We start from the raw sequence: 15444 nt of genomic DNA on the forward strand, positions 1-15444 counted from the left end.
GTGCCTCACATGTGCGAGGTGAGTGCTCTGCCACTAAGCCACAACCCCAGCCCATTATTTTTATTTTTGTAGAATTTTTTTAAAAATTGTTTTGTTTTAATTGTGGTTCTAAGGATTGAACCCAGGGTCTAGCACATTCTAAGCAAGTGCTCTACCACTGAGCTGCACCCCCAACTCTAGAGTTTTTTTTTTTTTTCTGATTTTACTTAAGGGATTTTTCCCCCCATTGGAAAAAATTTAAATGTAACATAACATAGAAAAATACAGAAAACTTACATGTAGAGTATAGTGAATAATTAGGGAGCAAATACCCATGTAACCACCCCTGGGTTAAAAATGTAAAATTAAAAATAAAAAAACAGATTTCCAATGCTGCAAACACACACACACACACACACACACGTATATAATAACAAGTAAAACAAACAAACAAAAAACATAGATCAGGGGCTGGGATTGTGGCTCAACAGTGGAGCGCTCGCCTAGCACGGCCGGGACCTGGGTTCGATCCTCAGCACCACATAAAAATAAAGGCATTGTGTTGTGTCCATGTACACCTAAAAAAATAAATAAATAATATATATAAAATAAGTAAATAAATATAGATATAAAATAAATAAATAAATATATATATGAAGAATCAATAGTTGGTCTCTTTTAAAATTTATATGAATGTAGTCATACAGTGTATAAATCTTTTGGGTCTTGATTTTTTCAGTCAACATTGTGTTTTCAAGATTCATCCATATTGTGAAATGAACTGTGGTTTGTTTGTTTTTACTTGTCAAATAATATGTAACTATATCACAGATTTTTTTTAAGGTATTGGGGATTCCAAGGGTCCTCTACCAGCGAGCTATATCCCCAGTCCTTTTAATTTTTTTATTTTGACCCTCCTGCCTCAGCCTCCTGAGTCACCGGGATTACAGGCTTATGGCACTGCCACCCGGATATATTACAAATTCTTTAATCCGCTGAAGTGGGACTTCTGGTTATTGCTCTGGGATACATATTATTTGAAATGTGTTAAGATTCGCCTTATGACATAATATGTGGCCAGTTTTTGTAATGCTCCCTGCAGATTTGAGGAAGAATAGAGAAAAGATTGTCTAAAGAACCCACCATCTGTATTTCCTATTTCCTCTTGCCTTAAATCCAGACTGCTCGAGTTTATTTCATTCCCTACCTCGCCCCTATATGTTGAGTTTGTCATCTCTGGAAATCATTCAGAGTCAATATTTTCTCTCCAAAAATGTTTTCTGTATTTGAAAAGCCTGATACCCAATGTGTACATGTATGGAGACATCACACTGCGTAGTATTAACATGCAGACTTATGGTGGGTCAATTTAAAAAAAGAACTGAAGAAGAAAGTCTACGACAGCACAGCGATGACAAGAGAGCAGGAGTAACTTCTGAACTATTTCAGCTGGAATATCCCAGATATGGGTCGTGGAGCCCGGGAGGGTCTGAGTTTGTAGAAATGCCAAGCTGTGGGAAAGGGGAGAACATGCTGGGCGGTGGGTGAAGCTGACCCTTGTATGAGAACTCTTGACATGATTTTAGGGTCGGGATTCCTGTCATCCATCTGCTGGCTCTTTGGATCACTCCGTCACTGGTATGCTTTCCAAGTCTGTATCCATGAGCGCCATCAACTGCCACTCGGAGCGCTCAGATCCAGATGGTAAGTAAAAGAGGGGAGTGAATTAAAGATGGACCCCTCTCTAATCCATCTCATCACTAGTCCTCCGTCGGCTGTTTAGCATCCAGATGTCCTGGATAACCTCCAACCACACCCTTGGAGCCCCCAGAATGTCATTACTCAAATGAGAGATCTTAATTCAGGACTTTGGCATTTTGAGACTCTTCTGCCAATTAGAGGGGACATAGGACAGAGAGAGGCTCTCTAGCCTCCTCTGTCACCAAAAGTGGAGGACAGTTATCTGAAATGTACCTTTTCCTCAAGATGGAGTACTGGGAACTCAGTGTGAATCCTTAGTCCTCCCCAGTCACCAGAAACAGAACTGAAACATCAGGCCCCTCTCCCCCTCTTCTCATAACCCTGGTTCCTAAGTTCTTCAGCTATGCTCTGCTCAGAACCCCGCCCTCCCTCCCTGGTCCCCAGTGCCCGCCCTCAGGAATGGCGTCACATGCACCTGCAGCTTGGGAACCTGATCCAGGTGGAGGGGGTGGGGGAGGCAGCCCTGGGCGCCTTTGTCTGGCTTTAGCTAGACACTCCTCTTCTCCTTCTTTGTTGGCAGGACATTCATCCCAGTACTCTGCCACTGACCTCAGCAAACCGTGAGTTTGGGGACTGGAATCCCTTTGAAGACCAAGATGGGGGAGGAGCGATGGGTCAGGGCCATGGATTCTGTGGCCCCCAGAGTATCTGCTTCCTGACACATACTTCCTTTAACATGTCTGATTACAGATCTACAAATATCCTTCTCCCTGAGATGCATAAAATTTTCCCTCTTCTCTGGGTTCCGATAGCCCCATGGGATGGGGGAGAAATTAGGGAAAGAAAAGGAGTAACCATATCACAGAGTGTCAGCTGGGTAAGAGAGTTTGCTGTTGTCAAAGACATAAAGGTGGATGGGCAGTTGGGCTGTTGGACAGTCAGGGAGAGACAGTGACCAAGGACCAAGGTTGGGCTTTGGGTGGTTCAGGTAATTGACCACTGGGGAGTGGTCCTAAGAGAGCTATGCAAGAGCTGTAGAGCTCCCAGAAGAGGGCAGGGCCTGAAGGCCAGGTTCAAGAACCCAGACAGAGGAAGCCGAGGGATTTCGATAACTATCTAAATAAGCATGTAAAATCAGCACCTGTTCATTTGGCTCCTGTGACTGAAGTCTGAGTGGGACCGTCTTCTAAGACGGTGTGGCTGTGTGAGCGAGTACTGGGCCCTTTAAGATCTCAGACTCTGATTTGTGGTCCTGAAATTCTGCAGCTGACACATCCTCCTGGCTCTGGGTTTGGGATTAGCTCATGGGATGGGGCTGATGAAATCCCAGGAAATTCAGTCCTTATTGGCTTCAGGCCCAGAGGCTCTTTCCAAACAGCACGGGGTCTACACAGGGCTCTTGTTCTGAGGGGGGAAATGCCCCCCTGGAGGGCTCTCTGTCCACTCCACTTCCTTTGGGGAGCAGCATGAGAGCAGGGATTGGGTCCACCCATCCCGAGCCTGGATTAGGTGGGAAGGGGGAGTCTGCATGTATCTGGGAGGAGCCTGGAGTTCTCCTCATAAATAGAGGGGCCTGGAAAACTCGAGTGTCCACATCCGGGAAGCCGTCAGAGGTGTGTGGGGTGCCTTTCCGCCCTCCTCTTTCTCCTTCACCTTCACCCTTCCCCTCGGAGTCTTTCCTCCTATGTCTACCTGCCGGCCGTGGGCCTTCCCTTGCTCTCTCCACCATCTCTCTGGGAGTATGTTGTTTGCTTTCCAGCTCCATCTCCCTCTTCTCACCTCTTCTTTGTCTCTGCAGCTGGAACCAGCTGGAAGGGAACTCGGGGGCCTGGGCAGGCTCCTCCTTGCGAAGGACCTTCAGCTTCCTCTTCCTCATGACGGGCAAGTCAAAGGTAAGAGTTAGAGAGGGACGGGGCCTGGGCTGGTCGCCCTCCCTGTTCCCTTCCTCCTGAGCCCCCCATGTCACCCCTCCCTGGCCCTCCCTATTAGAAATTCAGGACAAGGCTCACATTTTGAGGGAACATATGCTCACTCTTCCAGCCTCTGTGGCTGCGACCCAGCAAATCGCCTTTTCTCTGCTCTACCCCCGCCTCCAGCTTAGCAGGCAGCTGTGGACAGCTGGAAAAAGGGACGAGGGCTCGGAGCCGGGAGCTGAGGCGTGGCATTGCGTTTCCTTACTTTAGGTCTCTTGCGGCTAAGAGGTGGGCAGCAGAAATGTTATGTCCATTATTATTGGACATGATAATGATAATCATTACAGCAAGACTCTGTACTTCTTCGTAGAGTATTAGAGTTTGCGAAGGACTTTTACACTCGTAATTTCATGGGTGGAAATGGCAGCTGAAGGAGTTGAACTAAGACCCTAGTGGGAGGGCAAGCCAGGGAGGTGTATGACTCTGGAGGACATGTGCCTGTGTGGCTGTGTGTGTTCTGATCCTGGTAAGTGAAAGCATATTGCTTTCCTCCTGGTGACCTACCCTCTTCTCTGGAGCCTGCAGCTTGAAATTCATCTCTATTTTCTTTATTGACTGGCAGAAGGAGCCACCTTCCTTTTCTCCCCTAGCCTCCCCAGGTGTACATGTGTTTTCCCAAGCTGGGGTGGCTTCTGGGCACTGAGGAACTCCAGAGAAGAGAAGGACCAGGGGTTTTTCCCACACTAGGGTTGCTTGGACTCCTCCTGGCTCTCCCTGAGGGCCTGGTGCTGCTCCCTGGGCCAGCCTCTGAGCCAGATTCCCTTCCTCTGAGTGGGCTGGGAAAGTAGAGAGAGATGTAAACAGGTCACCTGTTTAGCACCTGGTTAGGAGTTGAGACTGGTGGATTCCCACCAGAGTCTCCTTGAGTTCAGAGGAGGTGAGTCTGCTGGGGGAATCACCGTCTTGTCTTGTCTTTTTTAGTTACAGGTGGACACACTACCTTTATTTATTTATTTTCTATGTGGTGCTGAGGACGGACTCCCATGTGATAGGCGAGCGCTCTACCGCTGACCACAACCCCAGCCCCTCACCCTGTCAGTACTGTGCAGGGCTCAGCTTGGCCCCAGTTGGTCTGTGTGTGCCCCCCCCTTGGCCTAACAGCCATGTAGGAGGCTGAATAACCTAATGAAAGGGAACGTGGGCAGACCGTGGAGCCCAGACAAGCAACAGGAAAGAACCTGAGAAAGCCAGGATACGGTCCCCTCTGGCCTTTCCCCACCAGGGCCTCTGGTCCTGTCTTCCTGTTTCCCTCCCTGCCATGCCTCGGCCCAGCTTCCTTCCAGCCTCTGGGGAACAAGTGCTCCTGCTTCACTTCATCTCCTCCGACTCAGGATGTGGAACAGGGCAGGTAAACATCAGGGGGCAGGGCAGGACAGCAGCTCAGTCAGGCAGTGACCGAAGGGAAGGAAGCAGTTCATTCCCCAGAGGCCACCTCATTTAATTCTTGTGAGAACTTGGAATAGAAGTGAATGATTTTTATTTGTTTGTTTGTTTTCTTGCAGTACTGGGGCTTGAACCCAGGGCACTTTACCACGGAGCCACATCCCACAGGGTCTCACTAAGTTGCCGAGGCTGGCCTTGAACAAAGACAAGTATTTTAATCTCCATTGCGTAGACAGGCTAACCCAGAGCTAAACTACTTGCCCAAGATCCTGCAGCTAGTAAAAGGCGGAGCTCTGACATTGCTGCCTCTGCCCCTCTCTAAAGTAAACCCAACCCAACAGCCTGTCCCCTTCCTTCCATCAGGCTCTGCTGGGGGGCGTCAGTTATGCCTTAATCCCCCCCCCCCCCGCCCTGCCCCATGTAAGAGATCCAGAGTAACAAGAAGAAACAGAGAGCTCTTCTGGCCCCTGCAGGGTCTGGGTCCAGACATCTTCAGGGCTTGCTCTGTCCACCACTGGCCCAGCCTCTGGCAGTTGAGTCCTTCTCCAGGGAAATGGGAGGATATATTTTGTCAAGTTAAATGGGCTAAAGAAGGTGGTGGCAACTTTTAGATTCTAGCAGAAATTTTGATTTTTGTGTGTATAAAAGCTAATTTCTGGAAATCTGAAAGATATCACTGGAGGAGGTGTTAGAATGAAGGAATAGTTTTCAGAAAGGGGTGGAGGGAGAAGGAAAAGTGTTCATTGTTCCGGAGGACACAGGAAATGGACCCTGAGTCAAGCTGCAGACTTAGCTCACGAACGCAGGCACTTTTAAAGGTAGATCAGCTTTCTTTACCTCTTTCCTGCTTCTTCTTCTTTTTTTTTGTACCACGGACTGAACCCAAGGGTGCTTTACACTGAGCCCCATTCCTGGTCCTTTTTTTATGTTTAATTTAGAGACAGGGCCTCACTAAGTTGCTGAGGCTGACTTTGAACTTGCAGTCTTCCTGTCTCAGCCTCCCAAGACACTGGGATTACACGTGTGCACCACTGGCTCATTTTTGTCTTTTTTTTTTTTTTAACCTTTATTTTATTTTTACATGGTGCCAGGGATGGAATCCAGTGCCTCACGCATGCTAGGCAAGCGCCATACCACTGAGCCACAACCCCGGCCCTTCTAAGGGGATAATGAGGAGCAGGGCAACAAAGAGCAAGGAGATAAAAAGAATAATAATAATAGTTGACTATTTTGAGAAAGGGTCTCACTGAAAGGAGACAGAAAAGGATTAGGCTAGCCAGTCTTCTTCCTTCCTTTTCTCTTTCCTTCGTTTTTGGTATTGGAGATTGAACCCCAGGGCACTCTACTACTGATCTACATCCCCATCTTTTTAATTTTATTTTGAGACAAGGTGTTACTAAGTTGTGCCACCATAGGGAACCCAGCTTTTTCTTTCTTTCTTTTTTGTTTTTGTATACCTTATTTTATTTATTTATTTCTATGTGGTGCTGAGGATGGAACCCAGTGCCTCACACATGCCAGGTGAGTGCTCTGCCACTGAGCCCCAGCCCCAACCCAACCAGCCTCTTCTTTCTTTTTTTTCTTTTATTATTTTTGTTTTAGCTGTAGTTGGACACAATACCTTTATTTTATTCACTTTTATGTGGTGCCAAGGATGGAACCCAGCACCTCCCTCGCATGTGCTAGGCGAGCGCTCTACCGCTGAGCCACAACCTCAGCCCCCCCAACCAGCCTCTTCTTTCAATAGACTTTTTATTTTTTCAATTTGTTTTAATTAGTTATACATGACAGTATAATGCATTTATGCACTTTGATATACATATCATACATAGATGGGATATAATTTCTCATTCAATAGGCTTTCTTTCAAATATTTTTTTAGTCATTCACAGACATTTTAATTATTCATTTATTTTTAATGTGGTGCTGAGGATTGAACCCTAACCCTCACACATGCTAGGTAAGTGCTCTACCACTGAGCTACAGCCCCAGCCCTATGTGTGTGTGTGTGTGTGTGTGTGTCTGTGTTGTTGGGGATTGAACCCAGGACCTTGTGCTTGCGAGGCAAGCCCTCTACCAAGTGAGCTATGTCCCCAGCCCCTAGACTTTCTATATTGTGTTTATGTACTGAGAGGTCCCTAAAGAGCCTGGGGTACAGCTGGGCATGGTGTCTCACCCAGGTTATCCCAGTGACTCAGGAGGCTGAGGCAGGAGGATCACAAGTTCAAGGTCAGCCTCTTCGATATCATAAGACTCTTGGCCACTTAGTGAGATCCTGTCTCAAAAGAAAACATAAAAAGGACTGGGGGGCTGGGTTATAACTCAGTGGTAGAGCGCTTGCCTCGCATGTAGCTCAGTGGTGAAGCACCCCTAGGATCAATTTCCCACTACCAAAAGAGACAAAAAAAGAGCCTGGGGTTCAAATCTTAGGCTTATTGGGTACCCAGGTAGAGTTTGGCCCTTTAAGATTCTATCCTCTGCTTGCAGAACCTTCAGCCTGGGAGAAAAGCGAGGTCCTAGTCCAGTCTTGGTCTCTGAGCCCCCAGGGGGTGGAGCCATGAAGCTGGGATTCTGGCCTTTGGCTCCCTGTTTTTAAATTTAGTACATTCCAGAGTCTTGGCTGACCAGAGGGGAGGTAAGCCTGGCGTTCTGGGGCCAGGAACCTCAGGCCTGATGGTTTGGGAGTGTTCTCGCAGCCTTCCCATGGTCTCCCGGCAGGTGCAACCCTGGAGAAAACAGCCCGGGCCCTGAGGAAGCACTTTTTTCTTCCACTTGTCACCCAGCCTGGGCCTATATGGTTTGTTTCCTCTTTTGCCTCCCTTTTGCCCCCATTCTGAGAATGTAATCCAGGCGCCGAGCTGTTTTTTAAAGTTTTGTGACAGGGTCTCGCTAAGTTCCTTGGATGGCCTTTAACTTCTGTCCTCCTGCCTCAGCCTCCCAAGTAGCTAGGAGCACAGGCCTGTGCCCCCAGGCTCGGCCCCTCTCCTTTTTTCCTGCTCTTTGCTATATAAGGATCCTGATCAGGAGAATGGGTGAAGAAGGTGAAGAAGGAGTTGCTAGGCAGGGGGAGAACCAGAGGAGCAGCGTGGGGGTGGTGCTGGGGGTGAAGAGCCCAACCAGCTCAGCCAGCGGTGAGGCAGTGAAGCCCGAAATAGAGGCAGAGGCTAAAATTGGCACCTACAGGAGCGCTGAGTTGGGCTTGAAACCTCCAGCCTGGTCCTACTGAGGAGTCCAGCAGGGAGCTGCTGGACCTGGGCAGGGCCTCCTCTCCCTCCCTCCTCCTCCCACACCAATTGCAAGCGGAATCAGGCAGGACCTTGCAAACATAGTATGCTCTGTCCTAGCGCTCTTTGTTTGTGCTCTGATTTCTACATAGAAGTGGGACACCCCGAGAGGAGGAAATGAACTGCAATATGAGTGATTACAGTTAGACTGGAGGAGGAAAACAGCAGGAAACTCACCGAAGGTGGAGATTGGCACAGGTTGGGGCAATCTTTTTGGTAAGGGGGATTTAATCCAGGGGCACTTTACCACTGAGTTACATTCCATTCCTTTTTACTTTAAGAGGGTCTTGCTAAGTTGCTGAGGGTCTTACGTTATTGCTGAGGCTGACCTTGAATTTTTGATCCTCCAGCCTCAGCCTCCCAAATCGCTGGGATTACAGGCTGACCACCGCGCCTGGCCCCATCTTCCTTCTAATGGAGACAGTTGGTTGTGCCCTAACTGTTCTCTGATTGGGGCAGGCTGTTTTCTAGTCTTCTGGTTCCGGTTTAAGTAGCGACAGAGAGAACCAAGGTTAGACCCATGGAAGGACTTCCTCAGTTCCCTAGCTTTCAGGAAAGCTTGCTAATTCCCACCTACACCCTCCAAAGTAGCTGGCAGAGGCGGAGCTAGGAGGAGGATGGGCAGAGTGTGGTCCGGAAGGGCCCAGAGAGGTGGAGGCTTGTGGGAGAATTCTGCCCTCTCGACTCTTTTTTGACTTTTTTGAACGACTCTTCTCCTATAAACCTACTAAAGATTCGTCTTTTAGTTCTTCGAGTTACCCTCCCTCTCGCCACCCCTGCCCCCAATCGTACACGGGGTCTGTTTATTCTGGCTGCTCGATGGGCCCCGAAGGCCGGGGAGGAACTGGCCCCGGGCCCCTGGAGAGCTGGGGGCGGGAGAGTCCTGCGGCCCGAGGGTCTTTAAAGTGAAGTGCTGGGGGGGGGGGGGGGAGGAAGGCCTGGGGTCCGGCGGGGACTGCGCGGCCGGGCACCCGCGGGCTCCGGGAGAGCCGAGCTGGGGCCGGGGCGCCCTCCGCAGGGCGGGACCCCTGGCCCCGCGGCGCCCCGTCCCGAGCGCCGGCCCCCGCCCTCGCCGCGCCCCGCCCCCCCTTCCTGAGCGGCGGGGAGGAGACAAGGGTTTGAGGAACTGGCGCTGGGTGCCGGGCGAGGGGAGTCCGACTTCCTGTCCCCGCCGGCGCGGCGGCCCGGACCCTCGCGGCTCCCCACAATAGCAGGCGCCCGGCTCGCGCCGGAGCATGTCCCGGATCGAGTCCCTCACGCGGGCGCGGACCGAGCGGAGCCGAGAGCTGGCCAGCAAGGTGGGTCGAGTCCCCCGCCGCGTCCCCCGGGCGCCCCCCGCCCCCGCCAAGCCCCGCGCCCCGCGTCCCAGGTCGGCTCTGGGCGCCAAAGTCGGGCGCGCGGCGCGGCGGGACGGGTGGGTGGGGACTGAGCGGGGCGGGGGGGCCGGGGGGACGCGACCCGCGCCTCCAGCTCCGCCGCGCGGACTCGCTGCCGGGACCCCGGGAGAGCAGGCTGGGCTCGGTCGCCTCCGATCGGGCGCCACCGGGTGTTTTTTGTCGCTCAGAAGAAAGTTGCTCCGGTAAGGGACCGAGCGGGAAGAGGGAGGCGCGCGTCGGGCTGGAGGTGGGCTCTCTTCGCACCCGCTGGCCGGGCGGCTGCCGGGTCGACCCCGGCCGTACCCCCGCCCCGGCCGCCGGCTAGGTCGTTCCCCCTTTGTCCCCGCCATCCGGCGGAGGGGGCGGGAGGGGTGGTTTCCCAGCTTCCTCCCACCACCGCCACCGCCACCGCCACCACCACCCCTCCAAGACAAAAGTCAGCTCCTCCTCTCCGCGCAAATGGGCTTTCCAGCTGTGATTCAGCTCTCCCCTCGGGTGGGCGGGTGGTGGGGGTCAGGACCGCTGAGCGACGCTCATCCCCCTTCCCCACCCCGGGCCCCAGGCCATCACCCCAGGTGAAGGGAGCAGAAGTCTTTGTGTAGCTGGGATTCTCTCCTCCCCACGGAGCACCCCTGAGCCTGGAACGCGGGGTGGTCCCCATCCCTCTCTGCTCCACCAGCCTTCCAAGCTCCTTGTTCTCCCAATCCCGAAAGCCTTAGGCGGACCGACCTGGGCACTGCCTTCCTGCCCCTCTCTGCCGTCCTCGGCGCCTATTCTCTTATTTCCTGGTGCTGGAGGCCCTTTACCTGTCATCTCGAGTCTGGGTGTATAATTTCACACACGCGCGCGCGCGCACACACACACCATGACCTCTTGGCCACTGCTTTTAAAGTATCCTTTATTCCTGTCTTTGTATCCAGACCCATTCCCAAATGCTATGACCCGTCTACACCCCAGGCCCCAGAAAACGATCAAACTGACTTTAGCTGAGCAGCTGGGAACTGGGAGGAAGGTGGTGTATGCAGACAGCACCTTCCAGCTCCGTGGGGCTTCCACACTGTGCTGGTTCTCAGAAAGGCCAGAACCCAGCCCAGAGCTGCTTTGATCTTCATCTCTGGCTTTCCTCCCATGTCTGCTGGGTGGCCAGCTTAGCTGATTACCATCTTCAGGCAAGGGAAGGGTACTCCCCTGGAGCCCTCCAGGAGATGGAGTCCCCTCACTCCACCTCCCTGCTGATTCTTAGCCAGGCTACCTGTCTTGGTGCTAACTGGGAGAAGGTCCAACCTAGGGCAGAGGTGGGGATGGAGAGGGGCAGAGAAGGAGGCTTTAGGACTTTCTCAGGGGATTGGTATTAGACTCTGCTAACCCGAAAGCAGCCGGGGATTTGAGTAACCCCTAAGACAAACAGAGGGCCAGGGTGCGGTGGCCGAAGTGTGGTGGAACAGTGGGGTGGCAGACAGGCTCTTCACAACCCTGCGCCAAGCCAGGCCCCAGCTCCAAAAGTCTGTTTATTTTTTCAACCGTTTGAGCTGAGACCCTGGAGTAGAGCCAAGGGGGGGGCGGGAGAGGCTTTTTGAAACCACGGAAATACGGTTCCACCCTAAAAAGGAAAGCCACGGGGGAGCGGCAGGAGGGGCAGACCTGGCGAGGGGCACAGGGAGAGATTCCAGAGGTTAGATACTGGGGTCCTTTCTCCATTAATGAGGGGGCCAGGGGCCATATACCTGGACCTGTGCTCTCTTTTTTGTAGCTGTTTGTTTGTTTATTGTCACCTCCCCCAGTAGGGAACTGGGCATCCGGAAACCCAGTTCTTCTTTCTGCCCTGGAGCTGGCCGAGGAGGGGGTATTTGGGAATCTGGCTGGGGGAAGGGGAGTGCGGGGCTGAGTGGGTGGATCTGAGAGGGCACTGAGGCCACAAGAGGAGGGTGTCAGTTTGGGCTGGTCGGAAGGGGAGGGCCACCACCGCCACCTCCGGAAAGCTGTGGTTACAGAAGGGGGGAGTTGGTTCTTAGCCAACAAACCCTGGGTCCCCTCTCCCCCCTCCCCCAAGCACGCCAGCTGTCTCCTTTCTTTTTATACTGTGGTGGGAAGGGGGGCACTGGAAAGGAGATTATTTGAAGAAGATGGTCTCTTCCCTGCTACCTATGTGGGGGGATGGGTCCGGCACCCCACCTGCTCCCCGTCCCTGCCCTACTCCCCGGAGCTCCTCCTAGGAGGAGGAACTGGAGTACAACCTGCCTCTTTCTCTTCCCACCCCTTAGGATCTTTCTGTGAGCCCCCGCCCCCCCAGGCTCCTTTTTCTTTTCACTCCGTTTCTATTCTTCCAGGCTTGTCTTCAGATCTCCACCCCCTTAATTCTCTCTGCTCTACTTCCTACCTCCTCAAACCCCAAAGCCCACAGATCCCCTCTCTCTCCCTTTCGTCCCTTGCTCTTCCCTCCCTCCTTTCCCCAGCCCTAACCTTCAGGTCCCTCCGAACAAAAGATCCTTTTCTGCCAACCAGGGCCAGAGGTGTAGGGATGGCTCTGGAGGCTGGCGGTCCCCTTGGGATCTGTGGGACCCCAGCATTGGAGTGTATGGTGGGCAGGTGGAATGGGGAGTGAGGAGGAGAGATCTTTCTTTGTTCTGGGTACTAGAGAGGTGGCTGGCTTTGTGTGCAGGACCAACGGTGTAGCTAGAGAGGAGGGCTGGGGGCGCCCAGGAGGGAGTCCGGAGGGCTGATGGCTTTGGAGGAAAGTTGAAAAATTGGGGTCCTCCTGGAGGCAGAGGCTTTTGGGGACATAGAAGGACTCTGAGGGTCATAGAGGTTAGGGAAAGGACCTAGGGGGAGGGGAGAAACAAGAATGGGGGAAGGGAACTGAAAGCCTAAGTCACCAAGGGGGGACTGCGTGGGGGGGGGAGGTTCACGGTACCTAGGGGTGCCTAAGGTAGGACCTGCTGGGGGTGACCAAGGAGTTCAAGAAGCATCTGTCTGTCCGATGTCAATCCCCTGGCTCTGGAGCTGTGACCTTGGAATCCGGGAAGGGACGGATTGGAATGTGAATCCCATGTGTGCATGTTACCTGAGTGTTGGGGTATGTTCCTCTGTGTGTCTGTCCCTGTCCCGCTGTGCTCTAAGTTACTGTTTGCAGTATGGACACCAGAGTAGGGGATCATGCCCTCTGGACATGAGGAAGTGGTTCCATTCTTAGCTTTGGCCTCTGGTTCGAAGAATCTTGGAGGAGCCCAATGAGTGGACTGGTCAGGGTTTCTGGAGCTGGTAGGGGAAATGGCTGAGAAACGCTGGCTGGCTGGGCCGGCTGGGTTTGTTTGTGTCCCCTTGGGGGAGCGGGGAAGGCTGCAGGCAGCAGCTGCCCCCTCCCGACTCAGCCGGCCTGCCCTGTGCCAGGAGGGCAGGGAGTCCTGGCACGGCTATTGTTCACTTGCACAAATGCCCGTCTGTTTGCATCGTTCCCCCCACCCCCGCTTGTCTCTCTCCTGGCCTGACAGGTGTGGCGGGGTAGGGGGCAGGCTGGGGTCCAGGGTGACTGGGTCTCAGGGTCTTTAGCCTCATTTTATTCCCTGTGGCCCTAAGTGCCCTTCACCAATGTGCTGGCCCCCATTACCGGTCTCATCTTCGTTCATTAAGCAAGCATTTATTAAGTGCCTTTGTGTGTGTTCACTGCTATTTTCCTTGTTGTTTCTGCCCTTGGAACTAGTGTTTTCTATTTGGCCGCCTTCTCCTGGCCTCCAGTCTTCATCTTGTCCCTGGAAGCTCCTAAAGGGGCCTGGCCTAGCTGAGAGCATCCCAGGTTCTTTTCTCAGTCATGGGCAGGAAGCTTCTGGTTTGTCCCCCCTGACTTAGTGACTCTGCATCTTTGCTGTCTGGGGGCTGAGCTACAGGTGACTCAAACCCCCCAGTGCACCCCTCTAGACTCTCTAGGCTCTGGTCTGGGCAGAGGCCTCACCATCTTGGGAAAGGGGCTGCTGCTAACTGCACCTGGAACCAAAGTGGTTGTGGAGCAGGGGACGACTTGGAGGCCCGTGTAAGAAATGAGTGGGGTCCCCAGAGCAGGGTACTGCTGAGACCCCCATGTCTTGATGTCCTTCTCTTGATGTGCTTGATCTTGTTGTCCTTCTCTTCCCTGCCATTCTCACTGAGTTCCTTAGACCTTTGCTAAGTTGCTGAGGCTGGTGGCTTTGAACTTGTGGTCCTCCTGCCTTGGCCTCCCCGAGCCTCTGGGATCACAGTGTGCCACCTGCCTGGCAGTCTTTTTTGCTAGGTGTGCTCACACTGTTCCTTCACTTGATCTTTGATGTAGCAGTGGCAGAGAGGAAGGTTAGTAGGCTGGAAAGAGGGTTCCTGAGGTTTGTGAGAAAGAGGCAGAATGACCCTTGGCTGCCAGACAGCAGGAGGCTGGAGCGCAGGAGGGCTTCAGGCCCTTGAGGGTGTTGTGAATTGTAGATGGGCATTTTCTCAGTGGATAGGTTGGAACATGCAGCAGGTGAAGGTCTGTCCTGCTTGGAAGTAGGTAAATGGGAACCAGTGTGATTTTCTTATTTCAATTTTTTTAGTTATAGATGGACATAATACCTTCATTTTATTTATTTTATGTGGTGCTTAGGATCAAACTTAGTGCCTCACATGAGCAAGGCAAGCGCTCTACCACCGATCCACAACCCCAGCCCAGTGTGATTTTCTTTTTTGGGGGTGTGTGTGAGGTACCAGGGATTGACCTCAGGGGCACTCAGCCCCTGAACCACATCTCCAGCCCTATTTTTTTTTTTTATATTTTATTTAGAGACAGGGTCTCACTGAGCTGCTTAGCACCTCACTTTTTACTGAGGCTGGCTGTGAAATTGCAATCCTCTTGTCTCAGCCTCCTGAGCCTCTGGGATTACAGGCATGTGCCACTGTGTTTGGCTTCCAATGTGATTTTATTTTATTTTTTAAAAATTTTATTTATTTATGGGGCTGGGGTTGTTGCTCAGTGGTAGAGTGTGCACCTTGCACGTGTGAGGTACTCGGTTCGATCCTCAGCACCACATAAAAATAAATAAAGGTATTGTGTCCACCTACAACTAAAAAAACATTTAAAAAATTTATTTATTATAATTTGTTATACATGACAGCAGATTGCATTTCAATTCATAGTACACATATAGAGCACACTTTTTCATTTTTCTGGTTGTACACAAAGTAGAGTCACACCACTTGGGTCTTCATACATGTACTTAGGGTAATGATGTCCATTTCATTCCACCATCTTTCCTACCCCTATGCCCCCTCCCTTGAAAATATAGAACGCTTCATGAATTTACATGTCATCCTTCCACGGGGCCATGCTAATCTTCTCTGTATGGTTCCAATTTTAGTAGTGAGCACCCAATGTGATTTTGTTAAAAAACAAACCTGGACGAGCCAGGTATGGTAGCGCATGCCTATAATTCCTGCAACTCCTGAGGCTGAGGCAGGAGCACAAGTTCAAGGCTACCCTCAGCAACGTAGGGCATAAGCAACTTTGTGAGACCCTATCTTAAAATTAAAAAGGGCTGGGGACATAACTCATGGGCAAAGCGCCCCTGGGTTCTAAAAAATAAAAAAAAAGGGCCGGGGATATGGCTCAGTGGGGTCACATCCCCTTTAGGAAACCAAACGACCAACCTGGAAGAGAATAGGACAGAAATCCAAACCAGCCCACTCATCCCACCTTTGGAGCCGATTCCCTTGGAGAGCAGGCTCCATGTCCTTCCATCCTCAGCAGCCGGA

At 52.0% G+C, this 15444-nt stretch overlaps 1 protein-coding gene and 1 non-coding gene across 12 annotated transcripts in view; one reads left to right on the forward strand and one right to left on the reverse strand.

Annotated features, from left to right (window-relative positions):
• Nucleotides 1–15444, forward strand: part of Arhgef2 (Rho/Rac guanine nucleotide exchange factor 2) — a 53863-nt gene that overhangs the window by 18240 nt on the left and 20179 nt on the right. For 6 of the 11 annotated variants that reach the window (XM_058571906.1, XM_046421995.2, XM_046421994.2 and 3 more), the window contains 3 exons: nucleotides 1566–1683; nucleotides 2261–2300; nucleotides 3479–3572. In XM_058571906.1, the coding sequence (XP_058427889.1) occupies nucleotides 1566–1683; nucleotides 2261–2300; nucleotides 3479–3572 (252 nt within the window). Of the gene's footprint in view, nucleotides 1–1565; nucleotides 1684–2260; nucleotides 2301–3080; nucleotides 3294–3478; nucleotides 3573–8496; nucleotides 8519–9435; nucleotides 9619–9765; nucleotides 9900–15444 lie in introns of those variants that run through there. The other 5 variants (XM_046422002.2, XM_058571909.1, XM_058571908.1 and 2 more) reach the window with 5 other exon arrangements.
• LOC124077562 (U6 spliceosomal RNA) lies at nucleotides 14969–15070 on the reverse strand. Its single transcript, XR_006846649.1, has one exon. It is a non-coding gene; the product is annotated as a U6 spliceosomal RNA (small nuclear RNA).

This window comes from Marmota monax, unplaced genomic scaffold (genome assembly GCF_021218885.2).
Source record: "Marmota monax isolate L192 unplaced genomic scaffold, Marmota_monax_Labrador192_F-V1.1 WCK01_AAM20220418_F8-fsc00108, whole genome shotgun sequence".
Classification (NCBI taxonomy): Eukaryota; Metazoa; Chordata; class Mammalia; order Rodentia; family Sciuridae; genus Marmota; species Marmota monax.